The 24,845-nt window shown below is 46.1% G+C and overlaps 1 protein-coding gene across 5 annotated transcripts; it reads right to left on the bottom strand.

Moving 5' to 3' along the window:
* Positions 1 to 224: 224 nt before the first annotated feature.
* On the bottom strand, positions 225 to 24,016 carry LOC307110249 (uncharacterized protein). Of its 5 annotated transcripts, none has more exons than XM_079789259.1 (4): positions 23,800 to 24,016; positions 19,636 to 19,760; positions 2,519 to 2,677; positions 225 to 2,254 (listed from the first exon to the last, which is right to left on the bottom strand). In XM_079789259.1, the coding sequence occupies exon 4, from the start codon at positions 1,540 to 1,542 to the stop codon at positions 526 to 528; it is 1,017 nt and encodes a 338-aa protein (XP_079645385.1). In that variant the 5' UTR covers positions 1,543 to 2,254; positions 2,519 to 2,677; positions 19,636 to 19,760; positions 23,800 to 24,016; the 3' UTR covers positions 225 to 525. The 5 variants fall into 5 exon arrangements, with proteins under 5 accessions (XP_079645385.1, XP_079645386.1, XP_079645388.1 ...); XM_079789260.1 differs by lacking the exons at positions 19,636 to 19,760; positions 23,800 to 24,016 and adding exons at positions 9,487 to 9,598; positions 10,467 to 10,543; XM_079789262.1 differs by lacking the exons at positions 19,636 to 19,760; positions 23,800 to 24,016 and adding an exon at positions 10,467 to 10,530.
* Between the last annotated feature and the right edge of the window lie 829 nt (positions 24,017 to 24,845).

The raw sequence follows: 24,845 nt of genomic DNA, 5'->3' as shown, positions 1-24,845 counted from the left end.
ATATATATATATATATATATATATATATATTTTTTTTTTTTTAAAAGAATATCTATCAGAAAAAAAGTTGCATTATTTTTTTAATTACTTTATTGATTAAGGTATCACATATTTGTCATCAACCCCCACCATAAAGATGCATTATTAATGTAACTTTACTTAATCTCCAAGTATTTCTGAAGCATAAATTAAAGCACAAAAATACTTAGAAAAATAAAGTTCTCTATGAAAATGGAATGTAAATCCATGGAAACTAGGAAATCTGCGACGAACATGGACAGATTAAAAGAGGTCATGAACCAATTACGCAGACAGATATGGTCAGCATTATGAATTTGTAATGATGGCTTCAGTTTCATGCACATGTCAAGATTTATGAAACACTATAGTCAACACATGTAATTTACTCATTACAGTTTTTATCAATGGTCCAAGAGAAAACAAATATAAGTTCAGCTATTCTGGAAGAACAGGTTTTGTAACTCTATATTCATTCCCCCTACTTATGCCCTCTGGGTGAGAGTCTCATCTCAATGACAGAAAATGTAACAAACAATGAAGAACTTTCACCCAAACCCAAAAAAGCCACATCCCTGGACTAAAGATAGTCTTTGTCACCATGTTTTCCCCTGTATGAAGTCTCTGATGTTTACGAAGGGCAGTGCCATGGGTAAAAGATTTCCCACATTCACTGCATTGATAAGGCTTTTCTCCAGTGTGAACTCTCTGATGATATTGGAGACCACTGCTATTTGTAAAACATTTTCCACATTCACTGCAGTGATAAGGCTTTTTTTCTCCAGTGTGAACTCTCTGATGATATTGGAGAGCATTGCACCCTTTAAAAGATTTTCCACATTCACTGCACTTATAAGGCGTTTCCCCTGTATGAAGTGTCTGATGATTACGAAGGGCAATGCGATGGGTAAAGGATTTCCCACATTCACTGCATTGATAAGGTTTTTCTCCAGTGTGAATTCTCTGATGATAATGAAGGGTAGTGCTCTGAGTAAAACATTTTCCACATTCACTGCATTTATAAGGCTTCTCTCCTGTATGAACTCTCTGATGACTATGAAGGCTAGTATTCTGGGTAAAAGATTTCCCACATTCACTACATTTATAAGGCTTTTCTCCCGTATGAACTCTGATGATGACAAAAATTACTGCTAGTGCTGTAAGCTTTCCCACATTCTCTACATTTATAAGGCTTTTCTCCCATATGAACTCTTTGATGTTGATGAAGGATGCGTTTAGAGGTAAAACATTTTCCACATTCACTGCATGTATAAGGCTTTTCTCCTGTATGAAGTCTCTGATGACAATAAAGATGACTGCTAGTGCTGTAAGCTTTCCCATATTCACTGCATTTATAAGGCTTTTCTCCAGTGTGAACTCTCCGATGACAATGACGAATACTGTTACTGGTAAAAGATTTCCCACACTCATTGTACTCATGAGGCCTTTCTCCTGTGTGAACTCTATGCTCATAATGGAGGACACTGCTACCGGTAAAAGTTTTTCCACATTCACTGAGCTCATAAGGCCTTTCTCCAGTGTGCAAAGCTTTGTGATTACCTAGGCTGTTACTACTGCTAAAAGCTTTCCCAAATTCACTACACTGAGAAGGCCTTTCTCCATTGTGACCTCGCTGTTGATAATGAAAGCTAGAATATTTGGTAACATTTTTTCCACATTCACAGCTATCAAAACACTGACTTCCAACATAGACACCTTTTTCCAGAATAAACATGTGGGTAAAACTAATGTCTTCCTTACATTCTTTTCTGGTGTAATCATTTTTTCGCCTTTGAAATGTCATTCCACACGTCAAAATTGCAGTTGGACTGTCCCTGGTCTGAGTACCCTTTAGGTGGAGATGTCCTGACCAGTTAAAGACACCATGCCCAACCTCCCCACATGTGAAACGATTCTGTGATACATTGAAATTGCAGCTGTTTGCAAATGAGATCCTGTCCGCACCTGTGTTGAAAGTGTCTCACATGCTGTTGGTGAAATTTTACACGGTTTTAAAACGGTTTTGCACATGCGCCACACCTCAATAGTATCTGTCCGTGTTGTGTTCTTTGCAGATCAGTCAAGTGGAAAATGTTTCTCAAGACGAGCCCACAACTCTCACAGGGATGGCTCTTCTGGGAAGACAAGGCTACCTTGGGATTCCTTGCCTGTGACACTCTTACAGAAACCTTCTGTTCAGTCGGGGTCTCAACTTTCTCTGCTCCACAGCAGCAACCTGAACAAAAGGAAAATCTGGTAAAGTACATGTTGATATTATGAAATCACAGTATCTTTACCATAAATATTTATCGGTTATGACTAGAGAGATTTTCTAGACAAGTGAAGTAGACTCTGAGGAAATCACTCTTAAAGTACATAACGTGGTCAGTCAACAATGAAAATATCACCACTGGAAGGACAGAAGCACAGGATGGGATACAAAGAGGAGAAGAATTCTCTACTCATTGTTCCTGCACAAAGGCTTTTCTGAGGACCTTACCTGCTGGCCATGTGAGTCCGTATAGAATCATTTGAAGGTGCTCATCCCATAAACATTAATTGTATTAGAGCACACGAGGTTCAACGTCAATATAATAATACTTGTGCACTCCAAGGTAGTTCAGGCATGGTCCAACGTTGGTTTGCAGTAAAGAGAGACCTGTGAAAGAGGCAAAGGTGCAAAGTCCAGAGAGGTTAAGGTTATCTGTGGGCTGGGAATCGGAGTAGAAATGATCACTATTCAACCTGTGTCGTTGGCAAAATATCAATAATAACCCAAAACAAGCATAACTGGGTAAGGACTGGGCAACAGTAAGAAAACACTGATGAATAAAATGAGTTTCTAGTTATGAATGTAACAAAGGCCAGGCGTGAAAGCTTCCCCAACGACGCTTCATCAAGGCAAGACCGCCTGTGGGTCTACTGTGTCATTCATAAAGTCACGTTTCTTCTGTGATGCACAAATGATTCTTCCCCTTAAAGCCCATTTGAGCCATTGCATGGGATAAATGATGCGAATCTTCAAAGAAAAACAGAAAATATGGATGATCAACGCTGTGGTAGACAACAAAGGACAAATGAGATCACAGGCAAAAGACCTATGTGAGTGACATCAGAAAATTGGCAGGAGCAGAAATATGAGCATCTCCCCCCATCCCAGTGTAAATAGACAGCTATGCATAAACAAAGAAGCCCACAGGAAATGGGAATCAGGGTACCATGAAGACAAATAGCATTACAGACACAAATAAAGGAGAACTGTACAGAAAGGATGACTGGAAAGATTGGGTGAACAAACATACGTGAAGATACCCACAGTCAAAAACAAGGGTCCTCCAGCAGCCTCTGTGCTTCTGCTATCATTGGCCATAGTGGATTCTTCAAAAAATACTGGAAATCATTGTGTTTAAAAACCACAGACTGCCTTGGCCAGTATTGCTCAGTTGGTTGTATAACAAAGCGTCTAGTATTCAATTTCCAGGCAAGGCACATATCAGTATGCGGGTTCCATTTCAAGTTAGTTTGTGTGCAGAAGGCAGCTGATTGATGTTTTCCCCTCACACTGATGTTTCCTTCCTTCTCTCTCTTTTTCCCTCTCTCTTTCTCTCCCCCCCCCTCTCTCTTCCTCTTTATCTGAAACCAATATTAAACAAAGAAATAAGAACTTCAAGGTAGCCATAGCCGGTTTGGCTCAGTGGATAGAGCATCAGACTGCAAACTAAAAGGTCCCAGGTTCTTTCCCAGTCAAGGGCACATGCCCAGGTTGTGGACTCGATCCCGGGGTGGGGGCGGTGGTGGGGGTGGGGGGGCGGGACCTTGCAGGAAGCAGCCAATCAATGATTTTCTATCATCATTGATGTTTCTATCTCTCTCTCCCTCTGCCTTCCTCTCTGAAATCAATAAGATATATATATATATATATATATATATATATATATATATATATATGTATTTTCAAGTACCCAAACACAAAATAGAACTCAAAAAAGTTTAGAGACAAAGTAAATAAAAAGACCACTTACAAAAATTCATTTACAAAATTCAGAAAATGCAATTCTAAGAGGAATTTTCATAGGGATAAATGCTTACATTATGAAAACAGATCTCAAAAAAACCTAACCTACCATCTCAGGAATCTAGAAACACAACAAGAACGTAAACCCAAAGTTTGCAAAGGAAGGAAACAACAAATATTTGAACAAGCATCAATAAAAGGTAGATAAGATAAAATAAAAGGATACCTGATGGGTATTTTTTTTTAAAAAAACAAAAGTTGGCAAACCTGGAGCTAGACTAAAGCAAAAAACAAACAAGAAAACAAGCTTCAAAGAAATGAAAAAAGAAATTAAAGTTAAGACAATGCACCTCACATTATGAACCACAAAACATCATAAGAGATGTTGATGTTAGGAAATGAAATGACCCTCCATAGAGAAATTTGTCAAGATCCTATTTGAGCTTCTGAAATTAATAAACAAATTCAGAGCCCTGTCCAGGTGGCTCAGTTGTTGAGTATGTGGTCCCGATGCACCACAGTTGTGGGTTCCATCCCCCATCAGGGCACATGTAGGGGAGAATCAATGAATGCGTAGATGGGTAGAACAGCACATCAGTGTTTCCCTCTCTTTCTCTGTCTCCATTCCTGTCTCTAAAATCAATAAATAAAGGCTGCCCAGTACAGGTCAGTGATTGAGCATCGGCCCATAACCTAGGACATTACAATTCTATTCCTTGTCAGGGCACATGCACAGGTTTTGGGTTCACTCTCCAGTGGGGGGCATACAGGAGGTAGCTGATCAATGACTCTCTTTCATTATTCATGTTTCTATGTCTCTCTCCTTCTCTTCCTCTCTGAAATCAATAAAAATATATTTTAAAAATAAAGAATTTAAAGAATAAATAAAGAGCCCTGGCCCATGTCGCTCAGTGCTGAGAGTGCCTGCCTGTACACTGGAAGGTCACGGGTTCGATTCCTAGTAAAGTGCAGGGACGTGGATTTCAGGTCTGATCCCCCTTCTTAGTGGCAGCACATGAGGGAGGCAACTAAATGATGTTTCTCTCTCTCTCTTTCTCTCGTCTCTCCTCTCTATCCCTAAGAAAAAAATCAGTGGAAAAAATATTCTCACTCTTCGGGTGAAGATAAAAGAAGAATAAGGAATGAAATTCAGAAAAGTTACGGGAGAGGACATCCAAGATGGCGGTATAGGCAAAGGCCTGTACTCGCTGCCTCCCACAACCCCATCAAAATTAAAACTAAAATACAGAACAACCATCAGCCAGAACCTCTGGAAAGCTGGCTGAAAGAAGTGTTATGACTAGAGAAGTAAAGAAGACAGCACACGGAGACTGGTAGGAGGTGCGGAGGCACAGAAGGTGCAGGTCCTGTACCCATGTGGGCCACTTTTTTAATTGGGAGCGAGGTCGTCTCTGCAGAGGTCACCTGGAGGAGCAAGGAGTCCCAATCCCACAGAAGATGCCCAGCCCAGGGCCTCAGAGCTGGGGAGAACACCCTACTGGCAGTAAGAACTACGGGCTGTAAAAACCATTGCATATTGGGGCTCAGTGACACAGAGGCTGCAGGTGACCCCAGTTGCTCCTCTTACAATGCCAGCACCACAAACTGAATTTACAAGCTCCCGCTTCCTCTGAATTACACTGTTGGACAAACCTCAGAAGGGGGGAAGGCGGGGGACCCAGACAATTATGAAGTGAAAATGGACTGGCATCGGGGATGGAACTTGAGGGCGGCTTTCTACCAGATGGAGGTGGTAACAGCAGTCATTACACCTATGCTGGGACATTCTGGGTCCCAGGGCTGACTGGCAGCCATTTCTGTTTGCTTCGCCCTGGTGATTCCCTGAGACCACACCAAACCCACTTTACAAGCCACCCAAGCTGTGTGCTGCAGCTTTTGTATACGAATGGCCTGTCCTTGCTCAGGCTAAAATCTGTCAAACAAGTTGCAGTTGGGTCAAGAAGTTCCAAAACTATCAATAAAGCCCAAGACCTGGCACCAGCACTAGCCTTCCTTGCTTCACAGCTGGGCCTTGTCGGGGCCCTTCCAAACCCAATACAAAGAGGAGATTCTGCAGATTTCTCTGTAGATCCTGCTGGGTGGCCCTAGTCAGTGGCTGACTTTACACCTCCCTAGAGACCCAAGAGCCACTGTACCCAGTGGGCAGTGTCATACCATACCAGCTTACAACTCTTTACATCCATAAGCAACACACTCAAGGAGCAGACTCACTGAGCACAAAAGCCCCAATGAAGCAAGTCCTGCTCCATAGGGGTGTCTCCTGCACAGCAGCTCTCCCACTGTATTCACAGTAGTCCCCGTAGATGCTAAAATCCTCAACAAAATTCTAGCAAATCGGACCCAGAATTACATTAGAAAGATCATACACCATGACCAAGTGAGATTTATTCTGGGGATGCAAGGATGGTACAATATCCACTAATCAATAAACATGATACATCACATAAACAAATTAAAAGACAAAAATTATATAATCATATCAACTGATGCAGAAAGAGCATTTGACAAAATCCAATACCCTTTCTTGATAAAAACTCACAGCAAAGTGGGAGTACAGGGATCATACCTCAACATAAATAAAGCATTATATAAGAAACCTACAGCCAACATTATACTCAGTGGTCCAAAACTAAACCCATTTCCCCTAAGAACAGGAACAAGACAGGAATGCCCACTTTCACCACACCTGTATTGGAAGTGCTAGCCATAGTGATCAGACAAGAAGAAGAAATGAAAGGCATCCAAATTGGAAAAGAAGTAAAAGTAGTATAAATGAAAGACAGGACATTACACCTGACATTGAAGCACAATGGTGCATAAGAATTGTTGACAAATGACATGAACTTACATGGAGAAAACTGTAAAGAACTTGTTATGCCCAGATTTCATGATCCCCAGAGACCACCAGGGAGCAGCCGAGCCCGAAACAAAAGCAAAAGAACATTTATTCGTGTTAGCACGAGCTCCCATCTCCAGTAATCACCGGTGCAGTGGCAGGAGAGAGAGAGAGGCTTGGGAGAACAAAGGCTTTATAGGGGGTCCAAAGCAGTGGGCAGGGGGAACGTTCGTGGCCCCCGTCGATTGGTCAGGGGGCAGGATCAGGGGTCTGGTTACACAGGGGTACTGTACAGTTTGCCTAATTTGGACTGAGTCCACTTCTCTGCATTCCTATTGGCAGGTTTGTGCAACTGTTACATTCTCGCGGTTTACAGGGAAGGGCAGCAAGAAGAGTTGCAGAACGGTGGGTACAGAACAAAAGAAACATTATAAAAGTAACAAAAAGAACTTCATGGAGTCAACCTAATTTAGCTCTATCATTCCCCCCTTGTCATGAGACCTCCAGGCCCAATCATGGGTCGGTTGGTACTCCCATTTCTTCTTCCGTTGGTAGATGCTTATACCTAGTGTGCTTATACCATCATCTGTACGACCACTACTCGTTCCTTGATGAACCAAACTAATCTATTGATGATGTAGGGGCCGAAGGTCAGCAGCAGGAGTAGGATTATAAGGGGCCCAATAAGGGTGGAGACGAGGGTGGTTAACCAGGGCAAACATAGAAGTACAGGGTTCAGAGAGCCTTTGGATCATTATACCCTCCGAAGAATGCGGGGGAGTACCGGATGTCGGGAAAGAAAGTCTGGAGGTCTACCTGGAGTTCTGGAAATCACGTGTCTCTAGGGTGTAACTGGGAAGTCTGATTAAGTATAGTTCCTGAGCTCGTGTCTATGATCTGCCAGTTGATGTTGAAGGGGGTGTGAGGACTCCCAGTGGTGGGAGTGGCCGCAAGCAGGGTTACCAGCATCAGGCAGGTTGAGAACATCGCAGCTTGAGCTTGATCGGGTTGCATTGGTCTCGAGTAATGCTCCACTGGGCGATGAAGTCTTCCCAGATCGCTGAGGGGTCTGCTGGCCGAACGTGGGTGTGATGGACCCAGGTCGTGACACCGTCTACTTTGAGAGCGGTGGGGGTCATCAGCACCACGACATAGGGACCCTTCCAACGTGGCTCAAGGGTCTCCCGGCGGTGTCTCTTGACGTAGACCCAGTCCCCGGGCTTATGCTAATGAAGAGTCGGGGCTGAGCCAATCTCATAGATAGCACGGAGGCGTGGCCAAATGTCCTCGTGTGCCCTCTGGAGCCCTCCCAAGGAAAGAAACAGTTCTTGACTTTCAAATTCTGCAAGAAATTCAGCTTTAAGGTTAGGGATAATAGGGGGTGGCCGGCCGAACATGATCTCATAAGGAGTAAAACCCAGGATGTAGGGGGAGTTCCTAACCCGGTAAAGGGCATATGGAAGGAGAGCTACAGTCCCCGCCAGTCTCCATGGTCAATTTGGTAAGGGTCTCTTTTAGAGTTCTATTTATTCTCTCTACCTGCCCTGAGCTTTGGGGCCTATAAGCGCAATGCTATTTCCAATTTGCCCCAATGGCCTTGGCCACTGCCTGTGTTACCTGCGAGACAAAGGCTGGTCCATTGTTCGACCCTATCTCAGCGGGAAAACCGTACCTGGGCAAGATGTCTTCCAGCAGCTTCTTAGCTACCGTCTGAGCTGTTTCATGCTTAGTTGGGTATGCTTCTACCCGTCCGGAGAAGGTATCTACAAATACTAAAAGATATTTATAGCCATACTTTCCTGGTTTAACCTCAGTGAAGTTGACCTCCCGTTGTGCTCCAGGCTTGGTTCCTCTGAGCCTGGTTCCTTTTTCACTCGGCCCGGTTCTCACATTTGTGAGTTGACAGGTCTTGCAGGCAGATACAACCTACTCTATTTTAATGTCCTGCTGGTGGATATTAATTCTTTCGTGTCGGATTAAGTCCTTTAATTTTCGTGCCCCCAGGTGAGTGGACCGGTGCATGTGATTTATCATGGAGACTCCAAGCTGGTCTGGCAGTATGAGCTCCCCTTGTGGTATCACCACCCCTTCTCCTCCTGTGCTTGGGGAAGGTTCCTAATGCGCTGTAACTCCTCCAGGGAATATCCTGGCTGAACTGGCAGTACTTGGTCCCCTGGGTCTGGAAGCTGTAGGGCCATAGTGGGGATTGGAGAAAGGGCTACTGCCTTGGCCACCTGGTCAGCCCTGCGGTTTCCTCTTGCCACTGGGTCGTCAGCCTTCTGGTGCCCTTGGCAGTGTATGATGGCCAATTTGGCGGGGAGCCATAAGGCCGAGAGCAAGTCGAGTATCTCCTGTTTATTCTTTATAGTCTGCCCCTCTGCTATTAGTAACCCTCTTTCATGGTAGATTGCCCCAATGAACATGAGCGGTGGTAAACGCATAACGGCTGTCTGTGTTGATGTTGAGCCGCCTTCCAACTCCCAGTGTCAGGGCCTTGGTGAGGGCCACAAGCTCTGCTCTCTGGGCTGATGTCCCAGAGGGCAGGGCCTCTGCCCATACAGTGTCCGTTTCAGTGACTACAGCTGCACCCGCATACCTGCTTCCGTCCTGTACGAAGCTGCTTCAGTCCGTAAACCAGGTGACATCTGCATCAGGAAGGGGCTGGTCGGTCTGGTCCTTCCGGAGCCCATGCACTTGCTCTAGGATTCCTGCACAGTCATGTAGGGGGGCATCTAGGTCAGGGTCAGGCAGTAGGGTTGCAGGATTGAGGGCCGCACTGGGGTGGAACCGCACTCTGGGAGGGTTGAGCAGGAGGCTCTGATAATGGGTCATCCGTGTGTTGCTCATCCATCTATCAGGAGGCTGTTTCAGGACTCCCTCTATTGCATGTGGGGTTGTGATCCAGACTTCCTGCCCCAGGGTCAGTTTATCGGCGTCCTTGACTAAGAGCGCTGTCGCCGCAATAATTCTTAGGCATGGCGGCCAGCCGGCAGCTACAGGGTCTAACTTCTTGGACAAATAAGCCACTGGGCGGCTCCAGGGGCCTAGGGTTTGAGTCAGGACCCCTTTCTCTATTCCTTTGTGTTCATCTACGAAGAGATGGAAGGGCTTCGATGTCTGGCAGGCCCAGGGCTGGAGCATTTAGGAGGGCTTTCTTTAACTACTTAAAGGCTGTCTCCTCTCTCTCAGTCCATTCAAATGCCTTTCCCTCCTTGGTTGCCTCGTATAGAGGCCTGGCAATCTCTGCAAAACCCAGTATCCAGAGGCGGCAGTAGCCAGCCGATCCTAGGAATTCCCTTACTTCCCTTCGGGAGGTGGGGGTTGGGATTTTCAGCATAGTCTCTTTTCTGGCATCTGACAGCCGCCGCTGTCCACCCTCCAGGATGTATCCCAGGTAACTAACCCTTTCTCTGCATATCTGGGCCTTCTTCGCAGAAGCCCGGTACCCAAGGGCCCCCAGGGAGGCCAGCAGGTCCCTTGTCCCCTGCTTGCAGTCTTCAGCCGTGTCTGCTGCAATCAGGATATCGTCCACATACTGAAGGAGAGTGAGGTTGGGGTGTGTTCTCCGGTACTCACCCAGGTCCTCGTGCAGGGCCTCGTCGAAGATGGTGGGCGAGTTCTTGAACCCCTGAGGCAGCCGGGTCCAGTTGTCCGCTGTAGCCCTCTTCGAGGTCATGCCACTCGAAGGTGAACAGGGGTTGACTGTGGGGTGCCAGCGGCAAACTGAAAAAGGCATCCTTCAAATCTAACACAGTATACCAGACATGGGAGGGCGCCAGAGAGCTTAGGAGAGTGTATGGGTTGGGGACCGTTGGATGTATGTCCATAACTCTTTTATTTACTTCCCGGAGGTCCTGTACTGGCTGGTAGTCATTCGTGTGGGGCTCCTTGACTAGCAGGAGGGGGGTGTTCCAGGCAGACTGGCAGGGGACCAGCACCCCTATACCCCTCAGTCTCCGAATGTTTGGCTGAATTCCCTTCCGGGCTTCCTGAGGCATGGAGTACTATTTGACTCTCACCGGGCCTTCCCCTGGTTTTAAATCTCCCAGGACTGGGGCCCTGTGGGCGGTGAGCCCCACTCCTCCTGTCTCCGCCCAAGCCGTGGGGAACTTCTGCAGCCATTTGTCCATGCTGTCCTCTACTGGAGAGGCTTTTTGGTGAAGCTGGTACTCATCCTCCAGCCTCATGGTCAGGACCTGAATGGGGTGGCCCTCGCCATCAGTAACCTGAGGCCCCCCTTGTCTGAAAGTTATTTGAGCTCCGATCTTAGTGAGCAAGTCTCGTCCTAACAGTGGGTAGGGGCATTCCAGAATTACCATAAAAGAGTGGGATACCCGTCCCGTCCCTAAATCCACCGTTCTTCGGGTAGTCCATGAATACTGGCTCATACCAGTTGCCCCTTGCACCCAAGACTTCTTATTTGCTAATTTTCCTTGAGGCGTACGGAGGACCGAGTGTTGCGCTCCAGTGTCGACAAGGAAGTCAATAGGGGTCCCCTCCACTCTAAGAGTTACCCTGGGCTCAGGGAGGGGGTCTGAACCCCAACTCCCCTAATCACTCAGTTCATCTAGCTCCAGGACCTTCACTCGATTTGCTTCGCCTCCCTTTTAGGACACTCTTGTTTCCAGTGCCCAATCTCCCTACAGTAAGCACACTGATCTTTCTGCAGCTTCCGCCTCCCGCCCCGGGAGGTCCCCTTACCGTCCTCCTGGTTGCTGGCGAGTCAGCGGAGACGGCGGTTCTGTTCCTTGGAAGAGTCTGTGGTGGTGGCGAGCAGGATCTTAGCTAGGTCTCGGGTTTGCTTACTGCTGGCAGCCGCCACAGCGTGAGCCTGTTTATCTCCAGGCGGCTCCTGATTGTTGTACACCTTCTCGGCTACTATCAGCAAGTCCTGCAGATTTTTCTCTCCTAATCTATCTACCTTCTGCAATTTTCTCCTAATGTCTGCAGCCGATTGGTTTACAAAGGCCATGACAACAGCCGCCTTGCTTTCGGTAGCCTCTGGGTCCATGGGGGTATAGGTACGGAATGCCTCTATGACTCGCTCTAGGAAGGCCGCTGGAGACTCATCTTTTCCCTGTTGAACATTCCCTACCTTGGCCAGATTAGTCGGCTTCCTAGCAGCCATGCGGAGACCCCCCATTAGAGTCTGGTGGTAGACCCAGAGCCTCTCTTTACCTTCTGCCATGTTGAAATCCCATTCAGGCCTAGTTAGAGAAAAAGAGGTATCTATCTGAGCCTGGTTGGTGGTAGAATTCCCGTCTGCGCCCGGAACTAACTTTTGGGCCTCATTGAGTATTCTCTCCCTCTCCTCGGTGGTGAATAGGACCTGCAAAAGCTGCTGACAGTCATCCCAAGTCAGCTAATGGGTGAAAAGGACAGAGTCTAGTAAATCAATAAGCCCTGCCGGCTTCTCAGAAAACTTAGGATTCTGAGCTTTCCAATTGTAAAGGTCACTAGTGGCGAAAGACCAGTAGTGATAGGGCTGATTTCCCCCCGCGTTTGGGGAACCGGTGGCTTGCAGGTATAGAATGGTGGAGTCAGCGGTGGAGGCAGTCTGCTCCCTTTGAGCCCTTTGTCTGGTAATGGGCGGGCTTCCCACTGGAGCGCCTCCGCCCCCTGCTCTCGGAACAGGGTCTGCTTCCCCAGGAGGGGGAGGATTGCGTCTCTCGGCATCCTGGGGGCTAATACAGGGGAGGAAAAATTAATTCTTCTTCGGTTCCCCCCTGTAAGACAGAGTAGAGGGGTGCTGAAGGCTGGGTGACTTTTTTTTTTCCCTCCTCCTTCTTACAGACTTCTACATATGAACAAATAATTACAACCAGGCAGACAAACAAAATATTAAATAAACATCTGTACTTATACCATTTTAGTAAACAAGTATTCTTATAGTCTTGGGACCTGAGCAGATAACAGGAACACTGCCTCTAAGTCCCCTGATGGGGGCTTCCCTTTCCCATATCCCAAGACAGGATTCTTGACCCATGTTTCAGCAAAATAGAAATGGCACTCATGTTGGACAAAGGAAACAAGATGAATAGACTCGCAAACTCCGCGGCCCCGCCACAGCCACCGCTTTTTCTGGCTCCGCTGACACCACCACCGCAGGCCACTGGGCAGGACCAGTGTGTTAAAGGAAAAAAAGTTAAAACACTCCTGGAGTCCGCCAGAGACTGTGAAGGAAAAGTCATCCTGCAGTCTGGCTCGGGGAGGGACAGGTTATACATAGAGGGTTATTCCAGGAGAGGCAAAACCTTGCAAGGAACCTTGGTAAAAAGCACAGTAATTTAATCATACAGTCAAAGGTTAAACAGGAAGGGAAGAACCACTCAATGTCCTCTAAGAGGATTTCAACTAACTGACAACAAACTGACAAAACCTTGACAAATCAAAACTCAACAAATAATACACACATAGGGCCTAAATATGACAGACAAACCAAGACAACAAGACAAAACAAACAGTCCTGACACCAACACGAAAACACACAAAACAAACACCTGTCAGGAGGGAGAGCCTCCAGCCCCTTCTGGGGGGTCCCTCTCCTCTCCCTCAGGAGGGAGATTTCTTGCAAGCTGAAAGCTTGGATGGCCTCCTGAAAGAAAAGATCTTTAATCCAGTTACAGATGCTATCAGAATCAGGATGAGAGAGGAAGGGAAAGTCCAGGTTATGTCCTCTATGAGGATCCTAATAACTGAAAACAGTAAGTTAAACAAACAGTTAACGGGGTCTATAGAGAGTTAATAATAACTTCAGCCTTAGTTCCATGTTGGACTATGATGTCACCAGCAGGGACAGGGCCTGTAAATCTCTCTGCCCTGTGGAGCTGTGAGCCCTGTCCTTGGAAGTCTCCCAGCACCAAAAGAGATAAGAAAGCCATAAATAAAAGTTCTTTGTTCTTTGAAATGTAGCAAACTCACAAATCAGAGCAAACTGAAACTCTTACCTATACAAACATACAAACAGAGAGAGAAATTTCTATTAACTAAATGGGATGATTCCCTCCCACCATGGTAGAGAGCAAACATCTCTGAGAAAAAAATTACTCAGCAGCGCTGCTTAAGACGTTTGCAGACTATCACAGCAGGTTTTATCTTTAAACAAATTAAACAATAGAAAGAGATAACAAATACTCTCATGTGTACAGCCAGATAGCACAGAGTAGTTTTTATTTTACATAGACTCTTACACTTACATTTATATACCAAACAGTCTGAGTTTTTGGCTCCTACCATATATTTACCAGAGTTTCAACAGTCACCTGATTCCTGACTCCTGATTAATTTGTCTGAGGAAGCTCTATGGCCTCCGGAGGTGGGGGGGCTATCAAGCCCCCCCTTCCACTCACTTTGAGTGGGCTGAGTCTGTCCCATAATGTCCATCCAGTAAGTTCACAGAATAAAACAGAGAAACACAAACACAGACAAACAAAGGGCCCCAGAGAACAGTCTTCCAACTCCGTGGAAGCAAAACCAAAAGCTAGACGACAGCCTCACGCCGACCGGCAGGAGCGACCCGCCTCGTCTCAGATTGTAAGGGGAATACACGTCCCTCCTGAAGGAAAATCGGAACGTCTCCCGATTCCTCCCACCCGTGGTCTTCCAGTGTGTCCACCTAGACCGCTTCAGGCACTGCCAGAAATTCAGATTCGAGCTCACACAAGAGACAAAAGACAAACAGACACCTACCATGGCCAGTCAGGTTCTCCAGGTCTGAGGTCCCTCCGGGGTCTTGGGGATCCCGGGTGGGCCCCCAAATGTTATACCCAGATTTCATGATCCCCAGAGACCACCAGGGAACAGCTGAGACTGATGCAAAAGCAAAAGAACCTTTATTCGTGCTAGCACGAGCTCCCATCTCCAACAGTCACCGGCGCAGCAGCGGGAGAGAGAGAGAAGCTTGGGAGAACAAAGGCTTTATAGGGGGTCCAAAGCAGTGGGCAGGGGGAACGTTCGTGGCCCCCGTCGATTGGTCAGGGGGCAGGATCAGGGGTCTGGTTACACAGGGGTACTGTGCAGTTTGCCTAATTTGGACTGAGTCCACTTCTCTGCATTCCTATTGGCAGGTTTGTGCAACTGTTACATTCTCACGGTTTACAGGGAAGGGCAGCAAGAAGAGTTGCAGAACGGCGGGTACAGAACAAAAGAAGCATTATAAAAGTAACAAAAAAAAAACTTCATGGAGTCAACCTAGTTTAGCTCTATCAAACTCACTATAAACTTCCAAAATTAATTTAAAAAATTCAGAGCGCTAGCGAGGTGGCTTGGTTTGTGAGAGTGTGGATCCGATGGGCCAAGGTAGTGGGTTTGATTTTCCATCAGGGTACATGCAGCGGGCAGCCAATGAATAAAAATATGGGTGGAAGAGAACAATGTCTGTGTCTCACTCACTTTAAAAGCAATAAACAAATCCTACCTTATATACTAAAATATAATATGCAAATCGCCCAAAAGGCCGAATGCCCAGTCGCTATGACAAGCACTGACCACCAGGGAACAAACGCTCAACGCAGCAGCTGCTCTTCCTCATCCCCACCTCCCACCCCCACCCCTGTGGGAGCTGGCAAGAGGACGCAGGCCGACAGCCAAGACAGGTGTGTGTGTGGGGGTGTGAGTGGGTAGGGGACCCCCCCATCGTCCAGCCTACTGCCCTAAAGAGGATTGGAGAGAAGTAAAGAAGGCACCAATCCCTGATTAAATAAGGCCCAAATAAATATAGACGTGGGACAGCTGTAGACTGATTCACAAGGCCACTTCTGGAGAGCTCCAGGATATCCTGTCAAAATGTGAAGCCCTGCGATCGTGCAGCTGAGACCAGGATCCCAAACAACTTTGAGTCGGAGCGAGAAAAACAAGCCCCTTCACACAGGCCCCACTCCAGGCCCCCTGTCCCGTGTTCCCTGTCCATGCCCCGCCTCGGGCGTCATCTCCTTCTGACTCCACAGAGAGAGAGCAGCTGGGTGGCCACAAGCCCAGGACTGTGGATCTGGCAGGTTGGGCTCTCAGCCTCCATGTGCAACACTTTCCAGCACCCCTGCCGGCTCTGTCAACACCTGTGCACCAGTGGACTTGGGGCGCCAGAGTCTGCGAAGGAGAGGACTTTGGGGTGGGGGAAGGGTGCACCCAACCTAGGCCTGGAGCCAGCTTGGCTCTGCACAGCCGCTGCCCTGATGAAAGTGCGCATCCAAGTTGTGGGTGTCCACTTGGCTGAGACCAAGAGGCTGGGAGCAGAGGCGGGGCAGTAGGGCTGGTGTGCCTGGGGAACATGGTGGGTGCAAGAATCTGTGCACCTGGCCACCAGTATTAAATAAAAAAGAAAATTTTAAAAAAGTTCCAGGATAAAATATCAACATACAAATATCAGTTCCATTTCTAAATACCAACAGTGGATTTTTTGATAAAGAAAGGAAGAAAGGACCCTCAATGGTGTTGCTCAGTTGATTGATCATTTTCCCATGAACTGACAGGCCACCAGTTCTATTGCTGGTCAGAGCACATGCCCAGGTTGTGGGCAAGAACCCAGGTAGGGAGCGTGCAGGAGGCAGCTGATCGCTGTTTCTCAGCTGGATGTTTCACTCTCTCTCTCTCCATTCCTCTCCTTCTAAAAAATCAACAACTCATTAAAAAAAAGTGAAGGAAATAGTCAAGTTTAAAATAGCAATAAAAAGAATAAAATACTCAGGAATAAATTTAACCATAAAGATGTAACATCTGTACACCTAACGCTAGAACACAGTGGTGAAAGAATGGGAGAAACCACAAAAAGTGAAAAGATATCTGGTGTACTTGCATTTGAAAAATTAATATCCTTAAAATCCTGTTCTGCCCAAAGCAATCTCCAAATCAAATGCAATCTGGATGATAACTCCAATCTCAGAAACCTCAAATGATCTCAAATAGCAAACTTAATCTTAAGCAAGAACAAGCGAGGTGGCATCACACTTGCTGTTTTCAATCTATTACAAAGCCAAAGCAACCAAACAGTTTGGTATTGAAATACAACCAAAAACAAAGGCAAAAAACACAGAAATAAACCCAGGCCCATAGGTTCAGGTAATCTTTGACAAAACCACAAGAAATCTTAAAAAAGGACAGTTTCGTCCGGACCAGTTTGGCTCAGTGGATAGAGCATCAGACTGTGGACTTAAGGGTCCCACGTTCGATTTCGGTCAAGGGCATGTACCTTGGTTGTGGGCACATCCCCAGTGGGGAGTGTGCAGGAGGCAGCTGATCGATGTTTCTCTCTCATCCATGTTTCTAACTCTCTATCCCTCTCTCTTCCTCTCTGTAAAAAATCAGTAAAATATATTAAAAAAAAAGAAGAAAAAAAGGACAGTTTCTTCAATGAGGGTTATTGAAAAAACAGGTACTCATATGGAAAACAACAAAAGCACCGATAAACATTTATTCAGATTGCATGAAAATATTAAACGTCCATGTTAAAACTTTGAAGTTCTTCAAGACGACCCAGGGAAACCGATTGGAGACTTGTTTTGGACATGATTTCTGGGATGTGGCACCAACCACTGGGCAAAAAAAGAGAAAATCAACAGTCAGAGCTAAAACAAATCAAAGTGCTTTTTCCCAGCACAAAAGCAATAACAAAATTAAATGAAAAGGAAATCAACTGGAGGGTGGGAGACCATACTTGGAAATCATAGGAATATATTGAAGATATGTGCATTCGGATCAGATCAACCAAATAAAGCAAATATTGTGATACAGAGAGAAAGTCATGTTATGTAACACAATAATAAAGGCCATGAAGAAGACAACAGTGTTGCTGAAAACATTCTACATCAGCGGTCAGCAAACTCATTAGTCAACAGAGCCAAATATCAACAGTACAACGATTGAAATTTCCTTTGAGAGCCAAAATTTTTAAACATAAACTATATAGATAGGTACATTGTTATTAACTTAATTAGGGTACTCCTAAGCTGGCCTTTGCTAAAAACTCAAGGGGCCAAAGAGCCACATGTGGCTTGAGAGCCACAGTTTGCCGAACACTGTTCTGCATCAATTCATTAAAATCACTTTATGGGTAAACACTGGTAGAAATTGAGCCTGATGGAAAAATAGCCACACTAGACTTCCTGAATGCAGAGTTGCCAAAAACATGGAATCTTCTGTATATATGAAAGAATAAGTGACTGACGGTAAGTCCGTCGACCAACCATCCCGTACACGGGACGCGCATTGGCAATTTAAAACTAAACCTTGATGCCCTGGCCGGTTTGGCTCATTGAATAGAACATCAACCTGAGGACAAATAGGTTCTGGATTAAATTCCAGTCAAGGGCACGTACCTCAGTTGCAGCCTTGATCAACCCTAGTTGGGCAGATGCAGGAGGCAACCAATTGATGTGTCTCTCTTACCACTGATATTTCTCTCTCTCTCTTCCCCTCTCTTTCTCTCTGTAATCAATAATAAAAAAAAAAGTTGACTTTCACAATGCAAATACATATAAAGTGCTAGCTGGTGCCAATCGCGTACGTGTGGTTCAATCTGTCATTGTGGATCATGAATTTGGTCATTTCTGTTGACATTCTGAAGCTGAAAGAAAGCAGTGTCAATGACAAAATGTACCTGTTAATAAATCACAAGGACAAACTCCAGACAGAGTAGGAATATTCCTACCTAAATCCCTTTTCAGACATGGTCAGTTATATTTTGCTTCCTCTCGAGTTGCAGGAGCCTGTGACATTAAAGTTGTAAATATTTTATCACAAAGGAAATTAGTCAAGCACTCTGAAAAGGGTTTTACTCTTAATGTGGTAAACAGGGAGATATTAGAATAAGTTTAATCAATTATCAGTCATTGCTTTCATCAATATTTTATCTATATCATGTTTTTGTAAGTCTTTGTTGTCATATCATGCTGTAATTTTCTATTTATTAATCAATTTATATACTATTTTCATATACATTTTACTAATTTTCTTTCATCTCTGACACTTCAGTTATAGAGAAGGGGCCAGTAGTGATATTAAGATGTTTCTTCTAATTAATTTCCTTTCAATGTGCTGGAATCCGAGCAGTGGACCACTAGTTTGTAAATAAAACAAGAATTTAATATTTGGAAAGCACAATTCAACATATGCAAAAGGAGATCTATTTTACTATAAACTAGAAAAAGTATTCAAAACACACAATAGCAAATAAATATGATTAAAAATTGGAAGAAAGCCCTGGCTGGTTTGGCTCAGGGGTTGAGCATCCATCTGTGAACCCAGTAGGTCACGGTTAGGTTCATGGTTAGGGTACATGCCCGGTTGTGGACTGGATCCCCAGAAGGAGGCATGCAGGAGATACCCAATCTATAATTCTCTCTCATGATCTTTCTCTCTCTCTCTCTCTCCCTTCTTCCCTGTAATCAATTAAAAAATATTTGAAAAAATATAGGACTAAGGATGTAGACACTACTTAAAAAAATACGTACAAGTGACTAACAGGAATAAAGAATATGTTTTTACTCACTACTCAATTGGAATCCATTAGACTCCCTGCCACACAATCAACCACAAACCCTCCCACCAGTTTGGTACAGCAGGTGTTGTGATTAAAGGATAGAATGGAGCAGTGCAATCAAACCAACCCTGCCAACCACAGCAAAAACCTAGAAAACTGGACAAATCAAGCAATGTGTACAGTCCACAGGTGAGGACAGAGCATCCCTGGAAGTGAGGGGGCATAAGAAATGCAAAGCCAATTCCCAGGAACCAGCCAGAGTGAGGGTCTTACCCAGGGAGATACAAGTTCAAAGTTCTCCAGCATCACATTCAGGTACAGCTGTCTCTGATCCTCATCAAGGAGGCTCCATTCCTTCCGGAAAAGTACAGGGCAATGTCCTCAAAGGTCACGCCAACCTGTCAGAATTGAGATAATTGAAACCAGTTGAAATTTTGAGAACTAGCAATCCTACTCCTTACACATCTTCCTCACCCTCAACCTCCTCCAGGGCTCCTCAGTTTAGTGTGGACACCAGGTCCTAATGCCTGTGCTGGCTGCTCTGTTACCACAGTCCCATTAGTCAAATTTATTGCCCTCAGCACAACACATGGGTTGGGAAAAGGGACAGCAGAGAACCACCATCTAAGCACTGGGCCACGCCTGCAGGGCCCCAGCCTTCCTGCCAAACAATACTATTGCAGTCTCCCAGATCATGCCTCCAAGACAAAGCCAAAGGTTTAAGCTTCATCCTATAGTTCTCATACCAGCCGTGGCTGGTTTGTCTCAGTGGACAGAGTTTTGGATTGTGGACTGAAGGATCCCGAGTTGGATTCTCATCAAGGACACATGCCTGGGTTGCAGACCTCATACCCACTATGGGCTTCCAGAGGCAGCCTATGGATGTTTCTCTCTCATCAATGATGTTTCTCGGGAGAAACCAAGATGGCGGCAAAGGTAAACAACTAAGCTGCCGCCTCGCACAACAATTTCAAAACTACAACTAAAAGACAAAACGTCTACCACCCAGGACCACAGGAAAGCTGGCTGACTGGAAGTTTTACAGCTGAGGGGGAAAGAGAAAGGAGCACAAACGCTGACAAGCTGAGGTGCGGAGGCACGCGAATCGGGCTGGTGGCGGGCGATTGGGTGGGCGGCTTTTTTTTTCAACTCGAAGGGAGACAGGTTCCCGATCGCTCTGAGGTCCAGTTTCTGGGGACACGTGGGGAACCCAGACGCCTACGAGGAGAAGCTGGGCTGTCGGCCATCGGTTCGGAAAGTGAGAGTGACTTTCTTGCAGAGGTGCGCCCAGCAATCTTTGTTTGCTGCGCTGCAGCGTGGGAAGCGAGGACTTGGAGATGCGGAAAGGCAGAGACGGTTGACAGCAGCCATCGCCGTTTGCCACGCCCTAGCCTAGTGACATCCTCAGATCCCGCCCTGCCCTGAGACCCCACCCCGCACATTCTACAAACCCACCCAGGCTCCACACAGCGGCTTTTGCATATAAATGGCCTGCCCTGTGGAAGCGAATCCAAATAAACTGCAGCTCCAGTCAGACTGCTCTCAAACCACCAAACCCCAAGCAAACAGGAGAAAACTGTAGTTCTTGCTGTAGTTCCTCAGACAGTAGCTGCCTTGCACCCCATTGGAGATCCAGAAATTAGTGTATCTAGTGATCAGTGTGAGACGACAACAGATTTCAACTACTCTCATAAGGGACACATTCAAGAGGCAGACTCAGTGAGCACCAAAGCCCTACTGGAACAAGTCCTGCCCCATAAACGTGTCTCCAGCACAGCAATTCTTCCATTATAGACACAACGGGTCCTCACAGCCAATTGGCCTGGAGGTCAATTCCTCCCAGTGACACCAACAATAATCAAGACTTACCTACAACAAGGCTGTGTACACAGGCCACAAAGGGGTGCACCAAGAGTGTCCACCTCAGGTAACTGGGAGGCTGACCCATTGAACCAATAGGACACCTAGTACACAAAGCTACCCTACCAACTCAGGGAAGCAGCGAAAATGAGGAGACAAGGAAACAGATCACAAACTAAAGAAATGGAGGAGAACAAACGACTGGACATAGAGTTAAAAACAACGGTTATAAGGTTTTTCAAGAATTTCCTGAAAAAGGCTGATAAATTTAATGAGACCCTCGAGGATATGAAAAAGCACCAACTAGAAATTAAACATACACTGACTGAAATAAAAAATATTATACAGAAACCCAACAGTAGACTAGAGGAACGCAAGAATCAAGTCAAAGATTTGGAATACAAAGAGGCAAAGGACACGCCTCCAGAGAAGCAAGAAGAGAAGAGAATTCAGAAAGTTGAAGATAGTGTAAGAAGCCTCTGGGACATCTTCAAGCATACCAACATCAGAATTATGGGGATGCCAGAAGAGAGAGAGCAAGACACTGAAAACCTATTTGAAGAAATAATGACTGAAAACTTGCCCCACCTGGTAAAAGAAATACAAGTCCAGGAAGCGCATAGAACCCCAAACAAAAGGAATCCAAAGAGGACCACACCAAGACACATCATAATTAAAATGCCAAGGGCAAAAGACAAAGACAGAATCTTACAAGCAGCAAGAGAAAAACAGTTACCTACAAGAGAGCACCTATATGATTATCAGCTGATTTCTCAACAGAAACTATGCAGGCCAGACGGGAATGGCAAGAAATATTCAAAGTGATGAATAGCAAGAATGAACAACCAAGATTACTCTACCCAGCAAAGTTATCATTCAGAATTGAAGGGCAGATAAAGAGCTTCACAGATAAGAAAAAGCTAAAGGAGTTCATCACCACCAAACCAGTATTATATGAAATGCTGAAAGGTATTCTTAAAAAGAGGAAAAAGAAGAAAAAAGTAAAGATAAAAATTATGAACAACAAATACATATCTATCAACAAGTGAATCTAAAAGTCAAGTGAATTAAAAATCTGAGGAACAGAATAAACTGGTGAATATAATAGAATCAGGGGCATAGAATGGGAGTGGATTGATAATTCTCAGGGGAAAGGGGTGTCTGTGTGTGTGTGTGTGTTGGGGGGGGTGGTCTGGGAAGAGACTGGACAGACAAAAATCATACACCTATGGATGAGGACAGCGAGGGAGAGGTAAGGGCAGAGGATGGGGGGGGGGGGAACTGGGTGGAGAGGAGATATGGAGGGAAAAAAAGAGAAACAATTGTAATAATCTGAACAACAAAAATTTATTAAATTTTTTTTTTAAAAAGATGTTTAAAAAAAATAGATGTTTTTCTCTCTTTCTCTCTCCCCCTCTGCCTTCCTCTCTAAAATCAATTTTAAAAACTATTTTTTTAAAGTCCCAATACAAGGTTTCCAGTACCATCAGCTCACACTTCCTCCAGATGTGCACACCACTGTGTAATGTCCAGACATCACAACTTCAGACCCCAGGTTCATTGTCTCAGCTCTGCCCACTTCCTGCTCCACAGCACAGGACCTCTCTGGACTTGCCCATGACCTTGGCCTATGGCACCCAGAGAGTGCTTGAGATGTTTCAGAAGGATCTGGCACAACCTGATTCCTGATGGACCCCACAGCCTGGGGAGAGCAGGGAAGGCGGCTCTGAAATCCTCCCTGCCCGTCTCTGACCTTGGATTCAATACTCACCACCCACATCCGCAGGGGAATTTCAGATACAAGTCACCCCTGTCCACTCTGCCCTGCACTTCCTGTGTCCTCAGATCTCACAACACTCCTCTCTCCCCTCCACCTTCCTCGGGGTCCTTGACCGGGACCTGAGCTGCAGGACGTGACAGGCGCCCTTGTTGTGGGGTCGAGCCCTGGAGTCAAAAATAAGACCACCGGAGGCTGCTGATTGATTTAAAAAAACAGGCAAGGATTTATTGAACTGGCCAGGACGGCCACGAGGGCACCACACGCAGGTGGCCACCCTCACGACCGCGCCTTCCCGGGTGTAGGCAGTCCTTTTAAAGGTCCAAACCACAAAAATTTTCCTTTGTTCTAAATTCTAAATTCTAAATTCTAAAGGCTGGGAACAGCCTGTGAGGGGGTTCCCAGCCCCTTCTGGACATTATTGGAATGTGGCCCTATCTTGGGAAAGCAGGTTTTTACAGAAGCAGACCCAAGCGGAGTCAGTAATCTCTAAAGGTTATCTACAGTTTCTACTCCTGGAGATACTGAGTCAGTGGGAATCAATCTCCTGTAGTCCAGGTCCACAGGCACAGGAAAATTACCTCTGTGAGTCTCCAGGTCTCAGTCTGGAAGCTGAGGTAACTACCCTATTGTCCAAGCAAGCAAGTGTGTACAGAAGCCAGAATAGCAGGGTTAAAATTCAAACAGCAGTTTTTACCTAAGTATGGTTGCTACCATACTTCACCCTGACCCCAGGCTGCTGGGTGGAGTGTGAGGAGGCGGGGAGGGCCGGTGTGGCGGGGTGGGGGACGGGAACTCACCTCAGCTGAGCCCCTGAGCAAGGCCGTTGCCATTGAACGCTGTGCTCGGATCTAGGCCGGAGAGGCCGGAGCCGCGGTAAGAAGCAGGGGCGGTGGGAGGGGGAGTAAAGGGTCTGTGTTCCATCACGGACGTGGGGAACCCGGTGGCGTCAGCGAACTTCACTCCCATGTGCGAGCTGAGCGGGCAAGGACTTGGCCTTCTCCCGCCAAGTATCTGCCTCTGCCGCCGCCCCGCTTGAGGCCTTCGACCCGGAATGAGTAAATTCTGGGTGAAGACCAATAGCCGCCCAGAGTGCGCCCCACGTCCCGCCCCCCGCTCGCGCGTGAGGCAAAAGAAAGGCCTTTTCTGACATTTCATTGGCTAAGCCGGCGGTATTCCACACAAGGCCTTCTGGGTAATGTGGGTTCCAGAGTCCAAGATGGTGGTGGAAGGTTTCTCCATATCACTCCAAGGAAAACAGCGACATCTGCTGGTAGGGGCACTGGGAAATGACCTTCCTCATGAAAGAGACATCTTGAAAATGGCTAAAAGAGTTGTCGTTTTTCCTGGTAAAGGTGTTGTGGGGTCGAACCCTGGAGTCAAAAATAAGACCACCGGAGGCTGCTGATTGATTAAAAAAGCAGGCAAGGATTTATTGAATTGGCCACAAGCAGGTGGCCACCCTCACGACCTAGCTGTCCCAGGTGTAGGCAGTCCTTTTAAAGGTCCAAACCACAAAAATTTTCCTTTGTTCTAAATTCTAAATTCTAAAGGCTGGGAACAGCCTGTGAGGGGGTTCCCAGCCCCTTCTGGACATTATTGGAATGTGGCCCTATCTTGGGAAAGCAGGTTTTTACAGAAGCAGACCCAAGCAGAGTCAGTAATCTCTAAAGGTTATCTACAGTTTCTACTCCTGGAGATACTGAGTCAGTGGGAATCAATCTCCTGTAGTCCTGGTCCACAGGCACAGGAAAATTACCTCTGTGAGTCTCCAGGTCTCAGTCTGGAAGCTGAGGTAACCACCCTATTGTCCAAGCAAGCAAGTGCGTGCAGAAGCCAGAATAGC

Source organism: Cnephaeus nilssonii (genome assembly GCF_951640355.1).
Source record: "Cnephaeus nilssonii genome assembly, chromosome: 13".
Classification (NCBI taxonomy): domain Eukaryota; kingdom Metazoa; phylum Chordata; class Mammalia; order Chiroptera; family Vespertilionidae; genus Cnephaeus; species Cnephaeus nilssonii.
This window is presented reverse-complemented; position numbering and strand designations above follow the sequence as displayed.